The sequence below is a fragment of the Sparus aurata genome, chromosome 4, assembly GCF_900880675.1.
Source record: "Sparus aurata chromosome 4, fSpaAur1.1, whole genome shotgun sequence".
Taxonomy (NCBI): domain Eukaryota; kingdom Metazoa; phylum Chordata; class Actinopteri; order Spariformes; family Sparidae; genus Sparus; species Sparus aurata.
Genome location: NC_044190.1, coordinates 29,561,781 through 29,587,716, shown reverse-complemented (window position 1 = coordinate 29,587,716; position 25,936 = coordinate 29,561,781). Strand labels below are relative to the sequence as shown.

The window sequence follows — 25,936 nt, the reverse complement described above, 5'->3', positions numbered from 1 at the left end:
CATCGCACAAAACCTGTGTTGAGGAACGATACATAAATGAACCTTGTAATAGTTCCGTTTTTCATGACAGAGGTTATAATTTAAATCACTGTTTCCTTGCGTGCTGGTTCCCCTTTTTATTTAGTTTCCCCCCAGCATGTCAGACAAACCCCACTGCTGCAGCTCAAGAGCTGGCACAGATTCAGCGTCACGCTAAAGGGCACTTCAGAAGGCCGGATGCAGACGGGCATGAGGACGAACAAAATCCATACGTCAAAAACTACAACATGAGCTCGACAGGTTTGTCTTTATTTAGTGACTGATTGATTGACAGTGTTGGACAGGTACAGTCTGGGTTTGGTGATCAGAAAACAAAGAGATTAAAGTGTGTGTGTGTGATGTGAGGCTGGCATTCAGAATCACTACTTTGTTGACAATTTAAAAATCAGGTCGTCTTTGGGACCTGCGGAGGAGACTGGCCCTTGTGCTCCTGGCAGTTTAGCTTTCAGGTTGTGCTAATCTGTCCCCACAAGCTAGGACTTAAATTGTGGGTAACAAAGATGGCAGTCAAATGTACTTTTTAATCTCAATAATCCATCCTTGGACAACAAATGCCAACTGCCAGTGACTTTAAAACCTTTTGTCTCTTTATGTTCTAGGATCTAAAAAACAAAAACAAAGGCCAGCCTCTGTAATGATAAAAATGCCAGTGAACACATCCATCAGTCTTGTGGGTGAGTATCATTAATCGAAATCATGATGCATGATTCGTGTTACTTGAATGAGCCAAACAGTAGTTCACTTAAAACACCACTCCCGAGCCTTTAGGAGCATATTTAGCACAGTGAGTGAGTAATCGAGAAAAACCCTAAAGCTTCAGCTACAGTCACGTTCCTCTTAAAACAAAGTTTGGCCATTGTTGTTCCACTGGCATCCATGTTAGCACCACATTCCTGTTATGTAAGTCACTGGTGAGTCTCATTACGATGATGAGGATAGCCAGCGCTTCTTAAGACAGAAAAAACCACCGTGATCAGTACCAACAAAGAGGATTTCTACTTAGTAAAATACAAGTGCTCTTTGGACATATTTTACAGTAGAGTACATTGGAGTAGAATAGGATTGTTGTCATAAATTAGAGCACATTCAGTAAGCATGCGGCATGGCTTTCCCTGCAGATCAAGCACGGTAGAAGTCCCCCTCTTGTCACGTTCCTGCCCCGACATGGTTCACTGAATCCTGCCTTACAACGGGACAGACGACCGCCTGAGGGGACTTCTTCATCGATGGCTTCCTCTTTGTGCCTCGTCACTGCAGCAGTAACTATTTTTTCACCATCTCCCAATACAAAAATAAAATAAATAGCAACACTGTATGTATAACATATTGTATTATATCTGGGTAAGATATTAAAAACCTTTAAAAGAAAAAAATATTTCCCTTTCATGTCATCACACATTTGTACATCACCTCGTATCCCTTTACGTCTTGTTGCACAGACAGTCAGTAACCTACAGCAGACAGCAGACACTTTTGTGACTTTGGTTTTAAAACAGTGTTACATCCCTGCATCAGCTGAACATCTTGCCAAGTTTTTTTCTCTGCACCGCAACTGTTCCACCCGTTATGTTGTAACACACCGCAGTGATCAGAGAGGTCCTCCAGGTGGCGATGATGTTCGGCTCGTGGGAGCGTGAACATGAGCGTGTGGACTCTGTTTCTGCCCTGCACATACTTACAGGAGGTGAATGTGCATGTTTTATCTCTATGATAAGTTTAACCTCAGAAATCACAAAACCCTTAAGAGTCTGGGCGTTGTTACATTTGTTAATCAAACATGTTCTAACTACAACATAGTGCCTGACTCTCTGCTACAGCAGAGAAAAAGCTATCCTCTCTTTGTCATGGAGACGGACTAAAGCAGCTACTGGAGCGTGATACGTCGACTGGATTGATTTGGGAGAAATGGAGACAAGGGGGAGAACAGAGGGGAGGGGAACCTAGAGAGGTGGAGGAGAGATACTTTCTATTTATTGTTCAGCTCCTGCCTCAGCCGGCAGCCCACTGCTGTGATGAGCGCTGCTCCTTTCCCACTGCCGTCCTCTGACAGCAGGAAGTTGACGTTACACTTAGGAGCCAGTTCATTTACTGTCTGGTGCATGATCCCGGAGAAACTGGACAGAGACAAAAACATTTGAAGCCATGTTAACGAGAGAAGTGGCAAAGATTGGGCCAAATCGTAAAACAGAGAGGATTTGTCTCTAAAATGACAATGAGTGGTTTTGGTGGTTACTGGTTCAACAAGTTCAACCACAATTTATGTTTGTTGGTTCCACAAAGCCAGTGGGAGCTATTTGAATAATGCACAGGCTCTTCTGGTTATTTCAGCTCGGCATGAGCAATATTGCCAGTCAAGGTGAAAGGAGAGAATTAAACAATTTGGCTATGAGGTAAAACAAACATGATGAGTAGAGTGAGAGATTTCCCTTTATACACAAGTACTTCTCTCGTATCAACACACCCAGTACATAATTGGCTCCTATGAAACATCACTCGACATGTTCTGCATGCAAGAATGCACAAGACATAAACCAGTGTGGCTCAGTGATAATAAAAGTCAAGTGACTGTTCTTATTGAGAAAAGTGTTATTGTTAGGAACTTAGGAATATAATACAATATCACTGATCATGGAAGAAAAACCAGCTCTCTTCCTTTCACACACACTCCCGATTTCTTTTTGATTCAGACGAGTGTTGTTGTTATTTTCTTCCGAATGTGTTTGGATCAAGGTTTTAAAAGCAGGAGGTCGGCCTACACAGGGGGGCTCCAGCTAGTTTCCAGAGACGCTCAGTGAACGGAAGTGAAAAATATTTCGTCATTCCATTTTGCATCAAAAGGAGATCGAATTGAATGAATGGCCTAAATGTGTGTGATCACTTAAAGATGCAGAAATTTGGGGGAATTTTACCGTTTGTCACACTTTCTCAGAGAGTCCATTACGTTTTTAATTTGGTGCCCTCTGAAGTTATGTCAAACAGTAATATTAGGTTAAATCGGCTCAACTGATGAGTGTCTATAGGATCTGATAACATAATGATGATACCGTAGGCTAGTGATGGGAACGAGACCGCATATGTCGAGTTCGAGTCAAGACCGAGTCTTTAAAGGGTCAAGACCGAGTTGAGACCGAGACCATAAGTTTTTAAATGCAGCCGAGACCGAGTCAAGACCGAGTCTTTTAGGTGGCAAGACCAAGTCGAGACCGAGTCTTTAAGGAGTCGAGACCACATCGAGACCTATCAAAAAGAGCAGATTTTTTTTCTTTGCTAGTTCACTGTTCAACCCACTCCAGAAGAATAACGTTAACTGCTGTGTGCAGTGTGTGCGTGTGTGACGTTTGGGCAAACATTGTATCAATATCTTTCAAAATCGTCCTTTGATGGTGGTATGATATGGTTATAATAAACGGATATATTCATGTATGTTCAAAATGTATCTGAAAAGTTTATTGTAAAACAACTGTCACAGTGGCATGACATATGACATTCAAATCAAACAGCATATTTGTAGCAACATAAATAGCACCAAATAAATTACTAAAATTCAAATAGTCTGCTGAGAAAACTTGAGAAAAACTGGATCTCGTTGGAAGAGCGATGTATGCACAGATGAAGTTTGGGCAAAATGGTGGCTGTCATTCAATGTAGTTTTCATCACCACCACCGGATTATGTTTTATTTATTTCTTTACAGCACATCCCCTAAACGTTAAAACGTAATCGACACGAATGAGCAAAAGAACAATGAACAATTTGGGGTGGGGGGGGGGGGGGATGATAAATGACACTTAAATATTAAATCTGTGTCTATAATAACCACACCCTGACATGTAAATGTGACATCTGTCTTGATTCGTTTAATTAAAATACAATATAATATTTATAATAGAAGCCTACTGCAACTGTACTTTTGTTTTTACCATTAAATGTTATTTTAAATGTTACATTATCATATTTTATAATGTTCTGTCATGGACTACATCACTCATCGCGTATCAGGAGTAATCAACGTTTATAATCATTACAGACATTGTTTTTGGTTGCTCTACGTTTCCAGAGAATTCACAGAGAAGCCGGAGATGTTTGTGGCATTTTCAGCCCGGATTTTTGTGAGGAGGGAATTAAACGCCTGTCCCAAACAAACGCCTGGTCTGTTAAGTGATTGAGACAAATACACGCCCGGATATTATTTGGTATTTTATGGTAGATCCCGCCTCATCAGCACGAGCTGAACAATAAATCTAACATAGCAAGAGAGGCGGGACTTAAGGCAGAACAGCCAATCATCAGCCGGTCAGTCCCAAAGCCGGTGTCATGTTTGAAGCAGCAACAGGAGAGGGAGGAGAGAGGAGGCAGCTGCAGCGAGAGCAGACACAGAGCGGCCGGAGAAAGTGACTCCTGCCGCAGTAAGGCGTTTGTGCAAAACTGCAGAAAAAGTGTGGGTGTTGAACCCTCTCATCGAGAAAAGTGTGGGTGTTAAAACACACACATCCCCCACGGGTGCGACGCCCCTGGTTTGAAAGGAAATCAGCGGTGACAGGCTAGTTGTTTTGGTAGCGGCTAAATTAGCATGTCGCGATACTTTGTACAGGGGATCACGTCTGCGCCGAGTAGATGCGCAGAGGATTAAATAGCGCTTGTCCGGTCTGCTAACAACAAGGTTCCTTTTGCCAGTTACTGTGATTAAACACGAGTTGTGTAATGTTCACAATGTATCGTTTTTCAAGGGAAAAATGAGGTGCGTCCCCGGGACGCATGGATAGTGAGTTTAGTGCGTCCTTTCAGATTTTGGTCTCGGTCTCGGTCCAAAAATTACGAGTCCCCCTCCTTCGAGACCGAGTCAAGACCGAGTATTTTTGCTTTGGAGACCGAGACGAGACCGAATAAGCAAAAACTGGTCTCGAGACCGTTCTCGAGTCCAAGACCGGACTCGAGTACTACAACACTACCGTAGGCATCCAGGAATTTAGGCAGGAATCTAAGCAAGTAAACTAAGGTGAGGGCGAGGGGGAACCTTTGCGTAACCGGATCGCACAGTCTCAGACTTTAAAAACCTCTGTGTTACGACGCTCAGCATCAACACACACACAGTTAATGAATCATGAGACGGTTTATAAATAAAATTGTCATGCTGCTTGTTTGTTGAGCTTTAACAGGATGAGGCTCTCCTCGTCATTCTTGTCCACAGCTGGTTGAGCCTGCCGTTGTGCGTATTTGCTTGCCTTCTGCATTGTGCTTCCATCACAGTGTTGACATTAATTGAATACAGTTCTCATGTAATCACAGTGAATGCGTCATTAGTGCTAGATCACAAAACAAGTCCTGGCCAGGTCTTTTAATCGGCACGACTCGGCAATCACCTGCATGACAAAATAGTTTTGTCATCTCATTTCTGTTTATCAGGCGCTCCAGTGGACGGTGAACTGTTTTCATACAGTCAGTCACCGATAAGTTCAACTCACTGTGGATGCAGTTTGTAGAGAGTCCCGTCCACCCCTACGGTGATGTTCAGATGGTCCAGTCCTCGGTTCTCTCTGATCTTATCGACCACGGCCGCCATTCCTGCCCCACATATCTGAGCTGCACGATGTGACACTGCTCCACACACCTGCACGACAATGGAAACCATTATCATCGTTGCAAAACTTGACAAACTGTTGGTGTCACAGTTGAGCCAGAATACATCGTATCACTGCACAATCACTGAGAACAAAATCTGACTTAACATGACTTTTGTTCAGTCACATTTGCCTGCCTGTTTCACAAGACACGCGTGATAATGTATTGTGAGGCTCAGATTCTATCACGGTGTCCCCTAACATTGCATCATACACAGATATCTCACTGCTATTTAGCCTGCACGTGTTGATTTAAATGGACTGGACAAAATAATAGAAACCCCTGTCCGTATAAGGCTTTACAGTCGCATCAACGCAGCAATTTCAACAAAACTGAACATGGCTGTATATCTTGACTGTTCAGACTGCAATTGTTTAAACAAGATGGATCTAATAAACTGGCAAATGAGTGCATTTTCTCCGCAAACACCATCTGGGCTGTAAAAGGACTTGGATGTGTCATCAAGGGTTTTGAGTGTGAGCCTGGATTAGCTGCTTAATGTTCATGTGGTCATGGGGTACAAAATTTGAAAAACATATCTCATGTGTCTCTCTGTAGCTTACCTCTTTGACTATGATACTGTCATCGCAGGTGCTGTCCAGGCCCAAGTGCTGCAGGATGGATCTCACCTGCAGCAAAGCCAATCTGTCACTGGAGCAAGACAAAAGACAGACAGACTGAGCAGGCAGAAGAAGAAAAATGGAACACAAACAAAAATTCAAGAGCAATTTTAAAGGGTAAGCACATCGACAGCCTAACAGTGAAATGAGCAGAGATCATTTTGCTTTCTCACGTCCTTGAGCTACTTAAAAAAAAAACACATTTTTGTTCCCTTACCTCTCTATCTGTGAAAGGAACTTTGTTTCAAAGATGCCTCTGGTCTTCAGTGTTTCTGAAATCTGTCCCCTGAACAGGAATCCTCTCTTGGTCATGTCTATCAGGATGTTCCGCACAATTTCGCCAAGATACATGCCGCTGCACATTTTCTCATATCTGTAAAAACGCAAGCAAGCACAAAATATACACGTAAATAGACATAAACACGCATCCACACATTCTAGAAATCATTTATAAGGATTTGAGTCCTGGATATAAAGGGTGTGAGTGTGCAGGATTTTCACCTTTGTTTGCCTGGATTGAGGGAGAAGTCGTCCACAGCGCGGTCGTACTCTGTCCTAATGTCATCAAGGCACCCGTTGTCCCCGAAAGCCCCCCACTCCATGTTGACACACATCCGCCCCTCGTCTCCCTCGATCATCTCGATGTTCCTCATCTCCTCCATGTAGCATGCGTTACTGCCAGTGCCTACAATCACACAAACATGTTAGACGGAAAGAGAGCAGAAAACTGGATCAAAGAAAGAGTCAACGTACGGGAAACTCACCGGCGATGAGTCCGATCTCGCAGGTGGGTTCTTCATAGGCACAGGTCATCATGGTTCCCACTGTGTCGTTCACCACGGCCACTACATCCAGGTCAAACTCCTTAAAGACACATAACGTGACGCAACATCACAGTCTGCAGCTTTGCACACAGCAATGTCGTGTTAAACTGAGTGACGTGCTCCTCATATCCTACCTCTCTCCTCTTAATGGCGTCCCTCAGCAGTCCCACCACATCCTCTCCCTCGCAGTCTGTCGCCTTGAAGCCCTTCGTCCATGTCACCAGGATGCCCTACACATACATGGACATAACAGAAAATGGTCATGGTTTGAAGAGGATGTTAGAATATCATTGTCTGGTCAGGGCTCATAAAAATTCTACTTTTAGGCTCATGAAGCAGCTCCTAAAGAAGTTGTTGTAAATATTCAGGCTTTTCTCCTGCAACTGGTTATAAGTGTGCTTCATCAGTGGACCCATTTTCGAACTCTCCTGGTTCCATTCTGAGACGCAGCAGAGTTAAGATTCACATGAAAGTGAGAGATGGTACAGGACGAGTTGTGCACTCACAGCGTCCAGACTGGTCTGTCGGCAGGGGAACGAGAAGGTGAAGCCCAGAGGAAGGCGGGTGTTCTTCATCCCCATGTAGTCCAGGAAGTCGCTGATGCACTGCACGATGTGATCAAACAACTGCAAGAAGGAACATACGACAACACGTGAGACGACAGTCGAGCAGCGCGGTACATTTTTGAGCCCCGCGAGATCAATATTCTGTCTGTCGGTATTAGCAAACTTAATTCTACCACAGAGAGGCAAAAAAGTAATCCCTGATGGACTCACACTGGATTTTATAGAACACATTAATCAAGCGTTGCATCACTGTGGGTCCAGCCTCGTCATTTACATGTTTTAGAGCCTTGATTAAACAGAACTGTTATATAATTTGACAGGTTGGTGACAGAGTGAGGTGGAATTTGTTTCAATCTGATATTCATGTGTGTCACTTACTAAACCAGGCAAACTAATTCTTATTTCCAGCAATAGTCTGCAGGAGGATTTGTTATAACAGACACAATGTTCCTTTCATGTTGACCAAGAAGAGGTTAAATCATGGCTGAATCACAGGGGTAAGAAAAGTGAAGATACGCTGATCAGAATGGATTGACCCTTTAAAGCATATTGTACTTCAGATTGCAGCCCCATGAGTTGTGTCACAGCAGATATTTTGTGCTGGACAGTTGAAAATGGATGTTAGAAGATAACTGATTGAGGTGTGGCTGGAGGAGAAACATGTCTTTTCATGTTCAACAACTCTTTTTATCAGGCATTTGAAGACTTACCATAAAAAGAGTGCAAGTACAAATAGAGAAAGTATTTCTAGAGCAAATTAGATTATAATACTATGCTACAAAAATGCAATGAAAATGTGTTAAAACAAGATTAATACAAAGAAAAAATTATTTATTAATTAGATGTCATGCGATTTTGTAATTCATGTTTAGATCTTAAACTGATGTATAACCACCACACATTTGCTCCCCTGTAATACAGTGTTGGAAAATGTGCAGAAACACCCACTACACATGCTAATTCAAAAGATAAAAGGTGCAAGATGAACCGCTGGAAAGTGGGTAGAGTCAAAATAAAATGGTGACATTTCTATTGAACATTGACAGGATGAAAAGGCCAAGGGGTGACAGACAGAAGAGATTAGCTAGAGCGAGATTAGAGTTAAATTTAAATCTTTGTTTTAAGACTGTCAAATCAACGCTCATCTCAGCCAATCCACCTCTTCGTCTAAGGCCAACCTATCGACCTCCTTCCCTGCTTTTATCCCATCGTCTTACCTCTGAGCAAACAGGTCACATCCTGACCTCCCCAACTATCACAGTCTTGACAGAACCACTGAGGTAACATGAGGTGAAGTTCAAAAGTTTCTCATCCAACACTATTGCCGTGTTCCGATATCCATACTTCCCGCACTTACTATACTTCGTTTGAGTACTTAGGGTGTTCCGATATCGATCGCGGCGAAAAGAAGCGTACCTAAAGGACCCGGATGTTGCCCTCATAATGGCAAAAACGTTGAGTGTGCAAAGATGTACACTTTACGCACTCAACGGCCGCCATCTTGTCTACGTAGCGGAAGAAGTGGAGCCAGGCAGAGGCACTCATCTTGATTTATTTTTTTTTTAATGGCTACTGAGACGACAGCACCTGCAGCGGAGCCATATTGCAGGATTGTAGGACTGTAATTGTTAAAAAGTAAAGTTGTAGATGTCTTTTGTTCACCGTTCAAAGCGGGATGTTTTTGGCGGGTGAAGAGCCGCGGCGGCTGTCGCAATTGTAATTTCCGGTAAGTGCACCACGGAGTATTAGATTTGGAACAACACTCACCTGCTGAAATCTGCGTACTTAGCAAGTGCGAATAGTGTACTACGTTTAAGTGTACTCACGGAAGTATGAATATCGGAACACAGCATATAACTTTTACTCAAACGCACTGTCTCAAGGTGAATGCGGGTCTCACCTCCTCTCCTGTGCCCTGCATCACTTCTAGAGGAATGGCGTAGATCTTGTTGTGCATCTCCACTGTTCTCCGCTTGCCAGAACGGATCTTGACCAACAGAACTCTGAAGTTGGTTCCTCCTAAATCCAAGGCCAGGAAGTCACCGTTCTCTGGAGACAAAAACAGGCAGAAGAACAGATAAAGAGACGGATAAACAGAAAACAGTAACAGTGTTTCATATACAGCCCTCAGGTATGTGGGATGTTCAGTGCTCCAGAGCAATAGCTGGAGGAGTTCTGTGTGATAGTTCAAATTTTTTATCTGCATTTTGGACACATTTCTCATCATTCAGATGTTTCATCTGCAGCTGCATTTTGGTAACCTGTGTTCAACCATTGTGCCTCTGCTTAGTCTACATACAGTACGTTCTTGTTTGACACTTTTGTATTCTATTAAAACACATTTCTGTGATAAATGGAAAAAAATGCATGCACAGATTGTAAATAGGACCAAAAGATCCTGCTTGAATATGTCTGTTTTTGCATGTGTGTGTGTGTGTGTGTGTGTGTGTGTGTCTCTCACATACCTGATCCATCAGGAGTGCTTTGTACAAACGTTGGCAGCATTTTGACAGTAGCAGAGTCCTGAGTGCTCCTTGAAAGGCCATTTTCGATCTCTATCCTCATTCGCTTCTTTACCTGGAGACATTAAGATGGTGTTAAGTAGTGACATAACACACAGGGAAAGACACACACACACACACACACACACCACTGACTTAATTTCCTCACCTCGAGCAACTGCTCAGTCGTCAGGCGGAATTCGGACAGAATTTGGGCAATTTGTCGTGAGTGCTCGGCGAGTCTGTAGGCCACGGCCGTCACCATGGCTGCTCCCTTTCCACTGCCGCTCTCTGATAGGAGGAACCGAACATCAGTGTCCGGGACCAGACGACGCACGGCCTTGTGAAGACGACGGGCATACCTGAAATAGATAAAGGGGGTTTCAATTGGTATGCACTTAATTTTTCATCTTATCTTTACAGATTCCCTCCATCCAAGAAAGAAAAAGTAAAATGGCACCAAAAGTTCAAATTTCTGTGAAAACTTTACACCATCAGCAAAGAATCTGAAAACAGCCTTCAGGTGTTAAACTCTGTACACACATCATTCTACACAATGAAGCTCAGACATCCAACTGTATGAACAAGAAGAGAATATTTGACTGGAGGGCGGACTTTAACCCGAACGTCACTCACTGTGGGTGCATCTTGTATAGCGATCCATCGATGCCCACAGTGGTTCGGAGTCGTGCCACGCCTTTGTTCTCCTTCAGCCTCATCAGGATGCCTGCCAGAGCGGCAGCTATCAGGTTGGCAGAGCGGAAAGACACAACGGTGCAAACCTGAGAGACGAGAGAAACTTCATGAGCTGAAGGAAGACAAACAAAGCTCTTCTTATTCAATTTAAAGTATAAAAAACCTCTGATATAGGATACATTTGGAAAAAAAATACATAGTGTACATTTACGTGATCAAGTTTTCATTTTTCAAGTGCATCAAAAAAAAAAAAATACCACAATCTTCTAATACTACTGAAGAATCTTAATATTATATGCTTCCTATGTGCAAAGTATCACATTCAATACTTGAATCTACTTTTTGACCTCATAATGTTTCTCCAACAACTTACATGCTGCACAGCGATGCAGTCGTCAGTTGAGGGTTCCACACCAAGTCTGGTTAAAATCTCTCGGGCCTTGGACAGCCCCTCCTTACTCCTGAACAGAAGAGGCAGAGACACAAACTATGGTAGACTAGAAATATATAGAATTTCAAGTTATGTGATCTAGTTTCAATTTAGTTTTTAAAAAAAGAAAAAACACATTTGTAATTAAACACACTGTGACTTACTTCTCTATGGCTGAGATGTGTTTGGTCTCAAATTTTCCCTTGGTGAGCAGCTCAGGGGTGATCCTTCCCTCGAACACCAGGCCTTCTCGGGCCATCTTCACCAGGATGAGACGCACCAGCTCCCCCATGTACATACCACTGACCATCTTCTCAAATCTACCACATGATGAGGTGGAAAAACAAAACACACAGATGATAAGTATCAGCTTTTCTCTGCTAGTCATATTAACAGAGAGCGGGTATGCTGCAATCACTTGTATAAACATGAAGGATAACTTATCCGATAGCACAGCATCATAAAACAGTAGGGTTGGAAAAACGGTTTCCAGTATATATTAATTGTGTTGTGTGTTAATACAAATCATCATCATCATCATCATCAGCTGATCCTGTGGTTCCCTCACAACCTAAAAAGTGCCTCAGACACATCATGTGAGGGTTGAAAGCAGCAGATCGTGATTGGTTTTAGTCTGACGTACAGCTGTTTGCCGGGGTTGATGGAGCCTCGGTCTATCTCTCTGTCGAACTCTGTCCTGATGTCCTCCAGCCTGCCGTCGTCTCCGAAGGCTCCCCACTCAGTGTTCACACACATCCTGCCCTCGTCCCCCTCCACCAGGTCGATGTTACGCAGCTCCTCCATGTAGCACGCATTGGTGCCTGTACCTGAACACGGAGAAACACACGTCCTTGGTTTAAGTTTCTTTTCTCTTCAATTTAGCAGATTTATCCATTCCACTGACAACTAGAGTCATTCCTCGCCCTTTATTAATTGTCTATTCTGTACATTTCTGTATGAGATGAATTTAGCTGTAACAAAACCAAATCCACTCTTGAATTTATTTATTCTCTTAACCATCCCATTGTTATAGTACCGATGATGATGCCGACTTCACAGCGCTGGTCATCAAAACCACAGGTCATCATCGTTCCCACGGTGTCATTCACGACTGCCATGATGTCAGCATCATAGTCCTGAAATAAATGAAAGCAAGCACATGTAAGTAAAGTTTGTTGACAGCTATCTCACGCCTAGGCCATTCTGCATCCAAGTTTGAATCAAACCAGATGCATTGGGATGAAGAAGAAGAAGAAGAAGCCGACGTGCAGAAGAAGAAAAAGACTCACTCCTCGTTTCTTTATAGCTTTGTTGAGCAGCTTGACGACGTCCATTCCCTCCACGCCACCAGCCTTGAAGCGCTTCGTCCATGTTATCAGAAAGCCCTGCACACAAACAGACGAGACAGTAAATGGAAAAGTGTCACAAAGAAAGTCGACCACATATCGAACCGTACAAGGAAGTGAGTTATTTCCCAGCCCCTTTAATGCTCGAGAACCTTGTTTAGAAGCTTGAAGTTTGTTTTACCTCATCCAGTTTGGTCTGCTGACAGGGGAAGGAGAAGGTGAATCCCACCGGAAGTTTCTTGTCTTTGATGTTCTGTTTTTCCATGAAGTCACCGAGACACTCTGCCACATGGTCGAACAGCTGGAGCAGAGATGGAAGGAAGGAGAGGGTGAGCTGAGGAGTGTGTGTGTGTGCGTGTGTGTATGTGAGTGTGTTTCTGTATAAACCTACTCTTGTTCCACTGCCGTGAATGATGTCCTCTGGCGTGTCGTAGATTTGACTCTCCATCTGAACGGTCTGTTTCTTCTCATGGCTCACTTTGACGCGGAGGATCCTGAAGTTACTGCCTCCCAGATCCAACGCGATGAAGTCTCCCTTCTCTGTCGAGAGAGAAAGGGTGGCAGGACGGGAGGAGGACAGAGGGAGAGGGGTAGAAATGTCAATTTGCTGTTAGATACCTCAGCGTTATTATTCATAACAGATGGATTTCTTTCATTAGATGGAAGACGGTTATTTTTCTTCCTAATAAAAGTCTTGCTGACATTACTGAGGAACACACACCTGACTACAGGACTCGAATGGGACATTACAGTATTAAACAGGAAGACATGCAATATCAGTATGGCTTGCTTCTGTTAGCTCATAGCAAACAAGTACTGCTCACATAATTACTCTGTCACGCAGTGTGTGGTCTCGAGGCAAGGTGGGGAAGAGATGGTGTATTTCAGATTGCTTGCAACTCATCTCAATACTATATATCAGTAAGCAGGTAAATAATTGCATAGAAACAAAAGGATTGCAGTGAATCTGTGTATTTTATATGTATCAATTATGTGCATCTTCATTTCTGTGCATGCTGGTGTGTGTGCTTTGCCCAAATCATTTCTGCCTGATAAATTTCCTGTACAGTTTACTTGTTAATGATTGACACCAGAGACGTTATGGAAGCCATATCACCTGGTAAAGGGCTTATCAGAAATGGTTTTATGTGGGTAAATGAAACTGTTGTGTTACATCTAAGAAGGGAGCGGCAAACCTGAAAAGTTGCAGCGACACCACCGTTTCATTTTGTTGTCACTTTACACAGTTGTTCAAGCAGTTGTTTTGTCTGGTAAAGGGATGATCATGAATGGATGCTTGAGTTCAAATGAATGGAAACCTTCACCATGTTATTCTTGATCTTAACACCAAACCTGACCTCTAAGTATACACACACGCTTGATAATATGAGTGTGTTGAGAAAGCATGCTGTGTATACTTTAGGTTCAAGGTCACTTCATTGCAAGCAGTGATTGTAGTTTATAATGTATGCCTGAATTTGAAACATAATTGGCTTCTGATCTGCTTATCTTACTTCATTAGTGCTAGGACTTCATGAGTGTACTGATAAGATGACATAAACCCGGCAAAATCCCCCCCTCCGCAACTCTTCCCACGTACTGTCTTTTTCCTTAGCGACACAGTGCAAACAGATCTAACTAACTCTTCACCCTGCAGTTAGAACGTACTGACAAGATGTGGTACAGATCAGAAAGTTCTTGCTGCAGAGGACAAAGAATTTAAAGCAGATTAATTCATAGACTGATTACAGGCCTTTCTAAAATTATTAGCACGACTGTTGAAAATGTAAAAAAATGGCACATTATGTTGTTTCTGAGGGAAGTTTTAACAACATTAGAAACATGTTCCCATCTACCCAGCAGTGTCATTTTTGTGCTGCACCTTCTTCATGCAGATCTGCGAGCTCTAGGCCATGGAGCTGACCGACAGATGAATGTAAATACAGCACGCATAATCAAAAAAAAATTGGCAGTGTAACTTTAAAATGCTACCGAAGTCACTGCTGGTCAGTGGGAACAAAGACGAGAGCCATACAATGACACTATAATCTATATTTCCATGGTTGTTCAGAGTTATCGTTGCACATGTGACAGTGTAGCACATAATGAAACAAGTCCCGCCCTCTCTAACCATACAGATTAATAATCCAATAATTCAGACTACTGTACTGTGTTCAATTATTTCTAACTTTAGGATTTAGACTGTCATTCTCACTGACATCTGCCAGTGGCAACAGGATTAGTGCTGATCTCTGATGTGTGTGTGTCTCTGGAGGTACAGCTCTCACATCGTACACTAAAGTAGATTTAAGATTAATTTTGTTCCAATCTGTGTTTGTATGTACGTGAGAGAGAGAATGAAAAAGAGAGCTTTGCCTACAATAAATATTCAGCTGACTAAAAGGTAATAAAATATGTCTTTCATTTGAAGTGGACAGACACCGTCCTCCCAAAAGTACAGCACGTACACAATGTGAACAGCCTCTGACTCACATTCATGTGAGTTACAAGGGCAGAACGACTGCAGTAAATCAGGATTAGAGAGCATGCGGCAGGCAATGACATAATGACAGGGAGAGAGAGGGGACAGCAGTATTTACGTGCAAAGTGTGTGACTATTTTAATTTCAGATAAATGTGACCAAGAGTGGGCAATGGGGGCGGTGCCAGATAATAAGTATTAATGTACAGTATGGTACTTTTTGTAAACCATCTCTTACAAGATAAACATTCGTCTTCATTACACAATCATCCCTCAGCAAGGTTTTGTCAGTCTTGATTGTATTATTCTTAAGTCAGATAGACAACTTACATTTTTATAATCAGCAGCGGTCACACGTGGTTCTGAAGCTACTGTTACAGCACAAGCCGAATGTATTTAGCACATACTTCCAGCACCAGAACTGTCTGTAAAGGTCTTCGCTCTGTGTCACTGTCATATCTCGTTTCCTCCTACATGCCAATGGCAGGCAGACTCCCCATAAAACTTCCTGATGCAGATGTTGCACTGTCCTCTGGAAGCTGGGACAGGACCCAGCAACCATGAAAAACACATAAACTGACATTTTCGATTTCTTCATTACAACATACTGTCCTGGTGACTGCATGACACATTTTTAATTAAGTGTATTGTTAAAGATTTTGAATGCAACTATACACAGCCTTTAGTGGTATTCGTCTTCTGTTCCGAAACAGTCCTTCCTGTCTCCGTTGTGTCTGTATGGTTATTATTTGGATAAAGTAGATGTAGTTTACATGCCATGACAAGAGAGCATCTGACCTTTGTTGACAGTCAGGCAAATGGCTTTGAGTACTGACTTCATCAGAGAGCTGCTTGACCCATCATGGTGTTCAGATAATCCAACCACAGACACAACAAGGTTTAGAGGTACTAACCTGAGCCATCAGGGATTGACCGCACAAATGTTGGCAACATCTTCAGCGCAGCGGTGGGGTTTGTGTCCCGACCCAATCCTTTGGCCAGCTCCCTCCGAAACTGCTGCATGATGTCCAGTAGCGTCTCATCAGAGAAACGCATAGAGTACAGGTACTTATCGATCTGGAGATAAACCAAATTTCAGGGTTAATCTTATTAATCATGACTCTTCATCATCAATCTGTAACAACAAAAAGGACTTTAAAGGGACAGTTTGACTTAAAATCAAACATATGTTTTCTTTCCTGTTACCTTAATTGCAATTTATCCATCAAGGCTGTTTTGGTGCGAGTTGCTGCATTTTGGAGATATCAGTCCTAAAGTTTAAGTCAGGCCAAACTGGATATACTGGAACTAGGTGACACAGCACACACGTGGAGCTCAAATCGCCCAAAAATACCTCAACAGCAATGGCTCTTTCCATAACATATGACCCAGTTACTTAAGATAATCTAGAGACCTTGTTGTGAGCAATTCGATGTAGGAATCATTTCCTTTTGACCAGGCTACATGCCATTGTATTACAGCATGGAAGGAAACGTGCATCTACTCATGGACAGGGATGGGGCCGATCCGTTCCAGTATCGGTATCGGGTCCGATACCAACGTAATTCACGGGTAGGAAATTTCCGATCCAACCTGCAGAGATTTCAGATCCATGATCCATGTCTGTGCTTTAACTTTGTCTGCTGAAATGAGTCCACAAGTGATTCCTGCCGGCTAGTCTGCTAGCTGGCTGCAAACTGTGGAATGGATTTCCTAAACGGGGCGTGACAATGAGACACAGAGTTATGAGACACGCCCCTGTTCAGGAAATCCATTCCAGTTGGCAGCCAGCTAGCAGGCTAGCATTGAGCAGCACTGTGACTAGCCGACATGTCCGCTGTGTGGAAATATTTTACACTGGAAACACCGCAAAACAAGACAGCAAAATGCAATGTTTGCAAAGCATATTCAGAGAGGCGGCAGAAAGACGAAAGTAGCTGTCAGGAATCACTTCTGGAGTCATTCCAAAAGCAAGGTAAACTCCCAGCAGACAACGTGAAAACTAAAGGGATTACCGAGAAGTTGCTCAACTTCATCGTACTTGTCATATTTGACATTTGAAAACATTGATTTGTTGATGCTACGAGAGCCAGTGCACTTAATTTGTGCTGATCAGATGAAACAGCCCTTTGTATTTTAATAGTGTCTACTTGATTTGTATCAAGTATTTGTATTAATATGCCAGGTATTTTTTGTTTTTTGGAATTTAATAAATATTGACAATCAATTTCAAACACTTACAGTTGCATATTTGTTTTCAGGATGCTATTTTTCCTGTTAACAGGATTTCCTGTTTTTCTCACTTCCTTTTCTGACCTTATACTTACCTCAAGTTGCTTTTTGGGACATGCATGCATACATAGGTACATAATACATATAATAATTGCCTGTAGAGAGGAGTTCATTTCAGCCGCATATAAAATCAACAATATGGTTATAATAATAATAATATTAAAGCAAACAGAGCTCTGGTATTGGAATAGTATCGGTATTGGCAGATATCCAAATTCAGGTATCAGGATTGGATCGGAAGTGAAAAAATGTGGATCGGTGCATCCCTACTCATGGATGAGGGGTTCATGCTCATGACAGCGCAAGATGAAAACATTAATGGCTTCCTCCTCAGCTGAGCTGTAACATTAGCTTAGCTATCCTCTTATCTTGACATCAGACCCAACCACTGGTGCTTGTCGCCGCAGCCATGCCAAGAACAGATGCGCGCTTCCTTCTACGCAGTGATACAGAAAGAAAATTCTACATAACAACTGCTCACAATAAGGTTGGTGCATCTTGATGAGCGGGATCAAGATATCTGAGCAGAGAGGCCGCTGATGTACTTCTCAGATGTAGAATTTGAGTGAAGTGTCTCCTTACCATCCATACATGCATATACACCCACCACTATCCTCTGAGACAGTGACCAAGTTTTACTGGATTTCTTGATGACAAAGCCTTTATTTAACATAGGCATGTTGATGTGGTAAATAAGATAACTCCCCAATGATGAATCCACTTCCTGCACTGCCTAACCCAGAAAAGAATATGAGTCACAGATAAAAACACAATAACTTTGTTTATTATTGCGAAACAACTCACCACATCATACTGTGGTCATATTGTACAGTCAAAATCTAATCAAAAGCATCATTAGTCCTTGACACACAACGTGTCAAGGAAGTGCAGGGCAGTCACTCAGAGCGGTTATGAAGGCAATAGTGCACAGATGGGTGTTACCTCTGATTTTATGATGGGCATCACAGTGATGAGGCTACTGTGAGTAGTATAGTCTCTGACAAATTAACTGACTTTCAGGTCACCATAAAGGTAGCAGTGTTACCAGATCCACTTATATAGCACAGCTAGGTGTGCCTTGAAGCTATAATCAGCATGTCTGGACATATTGACTGGTTGAAACTGCCCCTTGTGTAAACTGTTGCAGATGAAGCACACAAAAGCCTGAGCTGTCTGCCCTTTCAGGAACAGGAAGTTAAACAATCCTGGTGAAATCTATTGTTGCATCACACACTGTGAGACCTTGCAAGACCACTACAGATCATTGTGACTCTGGTTAAATGTCAAGGTCATCATCAGCAGGGGGTGTAACCATCTACACAAGTTATGCATGTTCTGAAGTACAAATTCGAGGTACTTGTACAGATAAAATTGTATTTTTGTTAGAAATGAAATTGTATGAAAATATACAAGTACGCCTGCAACATTAGCTAAATAATAAAGAAGCCAATTTACAAAAAATTTGCAACTCATGCGAGAGTCGTTCAAACCATTTACTTTTACATTTAATATTTCAACTACATCCTGAATATACATAGTGACTATTTCAATTCAGGACTTTTCTTGTACTTGTAACAGGGTATTTCTGTTGTGTGGTATTGATACTTTTACTTTAGTAAGGTATCTGAGTACATCTTCCTCCACTGTTCATTATGACTCGCTCCGTGAAATGACAAGTAACAAGTGGGATTAACTCTGCGAGTTGTCAGAAGAACCCATAACAGGATTATCATCAGTCTGTTTCATAACAAAGACCACCAAAATACATAAAATACTAACAGGATCATCCCCAGTTCACACAAACACGTCAACACGATTCAGTATTCACTCACAAACAATGCTTTTACGCACCGAGAATTGTGATAGTTTACTCACTCATTGTAATTCTAACTTCCTTTTTCAGGAGTCGCACATAAACCGTATTTCCTTAATGGCCCGGGGTCTTTGGTAACTTGTTCAGGAGCATTCCAGCTTGGGTGTGAGGGTATTCACAGGAATCAATTTACATCTGCCAGCCAGAGGAATGGATTTTATACTGAAGAAATTACACTTAAAAAGGACTAATGCAATGTTTTCACACACAGTTTACAAACACCTGACCTATGCCTTATTGTACATGTAAGCATATTTGGATTTTTATGTCACATAACAAGCACACAATGAGATTAAATGTTATACACAGTTTTTGATGTTACAACCATGTTTTGTGTGTGAGTAAAGAGTGTAACGAGACTTTCGTGCTCAGTTTGGCTTCTGAATCTCTGCAAACGTTAGCGATCTGCTGTTTAACCATTCAGTAGTGTGCGTTTAAACAAGTTGTGAGTCAACAAGGATGGAGAGTCACATACATGAGAGCAGCAACTGTTAACTACCTGTAGGTGTTACATTCCGTATATACTGTCCAAATGTGGAGACCGTCTCCAGGATGAAAGCTCATTAGCACATGCTCTTGTCACACACAGCCCTCAGGAAAACACATTCACACTGGGAACCTGCGAGACCGCACCACAAACAGGTCCCTGGCAAGAGATTTTTTTAACTGCAGTGACTTTTGGTGGTGTTGTGACAGCGCCCAGCCCTGATGACACACTAATTTGACCTCAGCAGCTTCTGTTATTTAGGTTAGGCTCCACCATAAACACACAAAGAAGCCTGGCGGCTCTACACAGAGATTCTGCACCTTCTACCTGTCACAACCACACGTGGACACTATTACTAACTATTACTAACTCAGGTTTTCCAGCTTAGGTTTAGTTTCAAGTGCACATGGTTATACTTTTTATGAATATGTGCATTTTAGGGGTTTTCACCTGTATCCAGGTATATACACAGGAGTCATTTGTGCATATAGTCTATTATTGTATTTCACCTTCCTTTTAATATATTTCTAAACATTAGTATGATGTTGTTTGTGTCTTTGATGTGTACTTTGTGATATCGGCTATACCAACTTTGACGTGACTTGCTTACTGAGGGTTTTAAAGGCACCTTGGTAATGACATTTCTGACTTGTCCTGACTGGCCCCAACAGGTTGGAAATGCACAGAGAGAGGTGGCTCCTTTGCATCAGTTGGTGATTTTTGCATGTGGTCTGTTTGAGCCAAGTCCGCTGCCAACTTGAGGAAATGAGAGGCGAGTTGAGCCAGAGCTGTTGGGTAACGACTACGTGCAGTTTCATTTTGAGTAGAGTGTAAAATTAGATTTGATGGCTGCTTAAGGAGTATAAATGCCAGGCTTCTCCAAACTTGGCATGGTGCTGTACTGACACATCTGCCTGTCAATTTAAATCACACCTAAAGATACAATCATCGATATTTGTAATACAGTGGAACAAATGATTCCTGTAATGTGAAACGGATGCGAGAGCTGGGGATTCCATTGAGAATCAATACTCCAGTCTGCAACCAACCGCTCTGTGAGGCCACAATGTCTGTCTGAGAGGCTCAACAGTATTTTGCCTGTCAAAGAATACATCAAATCTCAATATTACAGTATGTGAATAATCATTAAAAGAGTAAATTGCACTTTTTATTGATGAATTGCACAATTGCCAATGTGTAAACGCAAATATAAACCTTAAAAATCTACCTTCCATTCAAGATGATGTTAAAGGGGCACTATGTCGTTTTTGGAGAAGAAACTCAAACTTAGAATTTCAACATTTATAATATCAATGATTTAATTATACAAACTTAAAAATATAAATTTTTTGCATAGCTGAATAAACAAGCTGTTCTCAGAGGGAAAAAAGGCCACTAGAAGCTAGAAAGGTGGCAGGGTCCGCCACATATGGACAAAGTAAAAGAGTATGAAAGTTTGTTGTCCTTTAAAAGTGAGTTTATTTATTCAGTCATGAAAACAAAGACAGTTTGTCTCGACATAAAAAAAAGTCAAAGAAGATCTTTCTCTTTTGATTGAAACAAACTGCATATTGGCAAAAAATCAGAGGGTATGGAGTGAAGACAGAAGTGAGCTAAAATTAGCTGCTATTAGCATAACACACCTGGATCTGAGATTGCAACAGAGTTAATAATTTTAGCAACTCGTGACTCACACAGTGAATTACTAGATTAGTGGTGTACTCTTAAGTAACATTAGCCAAGTATGTGCTAACGTGTGCACATGTCCAACATTTCCAAAAAATGTGCTTAACCAATACTGGACTTATAGGGCCAATGCTGATACAGATATTACAGACTAAATCAGTTGCAATAGTGATAAATCAGTGATGTGCTAATCAAACACTTGAGTTAAGTATATTTTGCAGCTTAGCAATGAAATTCATTGTACAACATAACATGAGTGCACTGAAACAGTAAACTTCATTGGGAATTAATACATCTAAATTAACCTTCTTTATTATGTTCTGTAAAAACAAAAAAAGTTTTCATACCAGACAACATATCCACTGATACCGATATATCTGCGATGGCTCACAAAACGTTCACATCACGTATCACAGCTTTTAGAATCTACTTTGTGTCACACTTCTTTAGACTCATAGTTTTTATCCCTGTGAATGAAGACAGTCCTGGCCACGTGCACCGCTCAAGCTGTCAGCTGATGTAAACAGATCCAACACGATGATCTGTTTAAGCTGCTCACCCATTCTGCTCATGCCAACAGCTACACACCGCTGCTACCTAACCTGCCAGTGCTGCTGCTCCCTGCTCGTTGCTCTAAATGGTTACATTCCCCCGACTCACCAACCAGTACAGCCCGATTACGACAGGACTATAAAACAATTCATACATAGCTGTGAGGCTGTTCTCAGTGACCAGTCACCAGCTTGTATACGCAGTACAAATGTGATCGGTTGGGTTTACCAACTTGGATTGTTTTTCAAATGACCTGGTTAAAATAAGAATGTGTTACTAATCAGTTAATTGCATTGTCTACTTAAATAACAATGGGACCCAGCTGACCAGCCGATCCTGGGTGAGAAAAGAGAAGGATTAAAAACAGCTATTGTCCACATTTCTCTGGATCAAACCGAGAGGAACCCTCTCAACCAAGAACTGAATCAGCTCCTGCCGCAGGAAAGACATTAGCATCACTGTACTGTGACTCAGCACTCTGCAGCTAGAAACCATGCCTAAGCACTTTTTTTTTTTTTTTTTTTTTTTTTTAAATACAGTTGCAGGGCATCATCTGATCTCACACAGCAAAGGTAAATATATCTACTGTGGGCGCTGTGCACAGTGATCGTGATTCATTATCATAATTCTCTGTTAAGAAGTACATTTTTATGACCAAACACGGAGTCTCTAGTTTTTTCCACTGATGTTGAGCAACGGACTTTCCCTGTGGAAGTGGCAGGAGTCTGTAAAAGGCCATGTTTTCCCCTCAACACACCTCTGACATACAACTTTCTCTGACACCACCCGGAGCTGGGTTTAAGTTACAGGAACACACACACACACACACACACACACACACACACACACACACACACACACACACACACACACACACACACACACACACACACACACACACACACACACACACACACACACACTCTGCCTCTCCTTCCCTCCCTTTTCTTCCCCCTTTCTCCTTCTCCCTCTCCAGTCTGTTTGCATTCCTCCCCTCAACAATGCCTCGTTCTCCTTGTCACAGCGAGGTGATTCGAGGGAAGCTCTGAAACCAGACTCCATTGTGTATGGACATGTGCACGATGTTGTGCGCACACACAGACACCCGCCATGTGGAAAAATACCGTCCTCTGTGCTGCCCTCTCCTGCACCTTCCCTTCTTCCACACACACACTGAAATGCTGCTCGGGATGCCCGCTAACAGCCCTCAGTGTATCAAAGAGTATAGTCAAGGACACTGCAGTGGATTGAGTGAAATGGAGACGCACTCGGCTGATTGAAGTGCTTTGCTGCGGGGACACGAAGCTCATCTAAAAACACACAATTGATGAGATTATTTGGAAACTTTCACTTCTGGTTGCGTAATCCCGTGCTGTAGGTTGCACAATTTCAGTATAAGAGAAGCTGTGCGGAGGACAGCACGAACACTGCTCTTTGAAAAGCTACACAACAGCTACACACCTGGCATAGTGTACAGTATGTGTGTGTGGGTGTAGCTGTGTGTAAGCCTTCTCCTCCTGTCACCTATGGTCACATGGCTCAAAGCTGGCCTATTTTAGGGAGGCAGGGAGAGGAAGAGAGCAGGAGTAAAGAGAGAGAGAGGGAGGTGTGCCGTGTTACATCCGATCCTGCCTCCTGAGAAATGTCTTTTACCTTTACAGCCACAGGAACACCTGGGGAGGAGGACAGCTTTGTGTATCGTGAATAATAGACTGCTCAATTTAACTGGGCTGAGAAAGCGAGAAGGGAAGATAGAGGAAGGAAGTGTGATAGCTGTGAACTTTTTCCATTTAAACAGGAAAAGGAACAGCTTTTAAATGCAGAGTGTGCAGAGATGACGTGACATCATCAGGGAGCGACCCTGAGCCACATGTGAATCATAAATCACATGAAAAAAGATGGGTTCGAGTGTATCAATCAGTTTTATCTTGCAGGACTATACTAGTTTACATGACGGTGTTTGTTGCCTAGCAACAATATTCTAGGGCACACTCACACTCAAACTGTTGGGGTCTGACTGGACTGACTGGAAAAGATGCTTCAAAACACACACACACACACACACACACACACACACGCACGCACGCACACCCAAGCTGCCCAAAGGGCTACACAGACCGGTCCAGTGAGATTTATGCAGCGGGGCTGCATGGCTGAGAAATTATGAAAGACCCGCATTCATGGTGTTCTCCTTCAGTCACTCTTCTCTTCTTTCAGCAAAACATCTTGATATTCCATCATGGTTTAAAACTCACTTAAAGACTCTAAAGTAGCAGCTTCCTGGTGTTTTTTTTTCCTCATTTGCCCTCATATCAATTACTTCCTCATTCTTTCGGCTGAAACACACGATAATGCTACAGAGGACAGACGTTTAATAAGACATAACTCATATGGATGTTGAGTAGGGGCAGATATAGAGAAGAGGGGGACACACCATGTACATTGCCAATTTTCATTGTTGATTTTTCTCTTTATGGGGGAAAAATTTAGACAACAATTCCTAGGGTTATCAAGGTGTCAAAGGATGCGCTAGACGAAATGCCTGAATGAAATGCTAGAACCACGGTTATGTTAAATTTGTATGTTCTATATGTAATCATACAAACATTTCAACAATAAGTTTTATATCACGTTAGGATGAAACCACTGGATATTTTTAACAAGATGTCGTGACATTTTTGCATTGGTGGCAAAAGATTCAAGCAGGTCAAAACATGATCTTTTGATAACCAAGACTTTATTGCGCCTAAACCTTAGCAGACCATAAGCACAGCCTACATAAAGAGATACGAGATACAAGCTTGCCACATGAAGAGATTCAAGTTTCAACATGTGTAAGTTAAAGTTATAACATATCTCTGTAATTGCAGAAACATACATTGCCAACATTTTCCTCTGGCAGCTGTTAGGATCTGTTTCAAAATGATACACGGCTCAAAACTTCTGATCTTTTTAAAAGGCTTCTCTGCTCTTCTTCCTGTTTTTAATGTGAGAGAAATGAAAGTGCGAGTATCATTTTAACCAGGACATAAAAGAAAGTCGGTGACCCATTAATAAACTCTGGGCTCTCATGTCAAGTGCTGGCTTCTCACCCCTCTGTTTGCCTGTTTGCCTCTCACTTCCTCTATCCTCCTCTTTGCCACACCTCTCAAAACTTGCATCATGGCATCAACCACACACACCCGTGTGTCATCGCTCCTTAGCCATCTTACTACGTAAACACAGCCCTGTGCCGTTTGTCACGTCTCACTGAGCCACCTCAAATTAAAACTTACTATAAAAACATTTGCCCGACCGGGAAATGAACACATGTCTCCAACACTTCTCTCATAAAACATGCGCTCTGTCTACTTCCTGATGTGTCACATAACATGTGCTGTACAGGAAAACTTCTGCCTCACAGCAAAGTTATGATGATGATAGTATGAGTAAACTCAATGACCTCTACAGCAACACATGCTCTCTTCCACTGTCACCTTTTCTCTTCTCAACCTCTGCTTTGTCTTTACACCAGTCTCTCTCTCACTAGTACAAACAAAATCTTTAAAAAGAAAAACAGAAACGACTCACCTTTTTAACCTGGTCATCCTTGAGCTCAGTGAAGTAATATGCTAGTAGCTGGGCCGCAATCATCCTGGTCCTCTTTCTCCCTCACACACACATGCAGACTCACTCAAACACACACTGACACACACACACACACTCTCTGTCTCACCTACAGATGGACAAAAATCCACAGTAAAACGGTAAAAAAAAAAAGAAAGAAAGAAAAGATATCAACCTCTGCTCTGACTCAACTATGTACATGCGATCTGTCACACACCGCAAGAGATATAAGAATATCCTGAATCCAATCTGGTGAGGTTTAAAATAGACAGAGCTGCTTCTAAGACTCTATGGCTCTTCCCTCTCTGAGCATGTGAGT

General features: G+C 42.2%; 1 protein-coding gene across 1 annotated transcript; it reads right to left on the bottom strand.

The window, feature by feature from the left end:
• Positions 1 to 267: 267 nt before the first annotated feature.
• LOC115580249 (hexokinase-1) lies at positions 268 to 25,936 on the bottom strand. The gene is made up of 21 exons (XM_030414398.1): positions 25,582 to 25,936; positions 16,036 to 16,198; positions 13,032 to 13,180; positions 12,822 to 12,941; positions 12,584 to 12,679; positions 12,331 to 12,430; positions 11,938 to 12,121; positions 11,459 to 11,614; positions 11,238 to 11,325; positions 10,805 to 10,950; positions 10,338 to 10,530; positions 10,133 to 10,244; positions 9,568 to 9,716; positions 7,608 to 7,727; positions 7,236 to 7,331; positions 7,042 to 7,141; positions 6,779 to 6,962; positions 6,495 to 6,650; positions 6,221 to 6,308; positions 5,501 to 5,646; positions 268 to 2,153 (listed from the first exon to the last, which is right to left on the bottom strand). Exons 1-21 carry the CDS (start codon positions 25,642 to 25,644, stop codon positions 2,006 to 2,008), a joined length of 2,757 nt encoding a protein of 918 aa, XP_030270258.1. The 5' UTR covers positions 25,645 to 25,936; the 3' UTR covers positions 268 to 2,005.

Coding starts and splice junctions, on each gene's coding strand:
- LOC115580249 (XM_030414398.1), bottom strand. CDS start 25,644: ATGATTGCGGCCCAGCTACTAGCATATTACTTCACTGAGCTCAAGGAT. Junction 16,199..25,581: donor AGGATGACCAGGTTAAAAAG/GTGAGTCGTTTC, acceptor GTTTATCTCCAG/ATCGATAAGTACCTGTACTC. Junction 12,122..12,330: donor TGAAGTCGGCATCATCATCG/GTACTATAACAA, acceptor CTCCGTGTTCAG/GTACAGGCACCAATGCGTGC.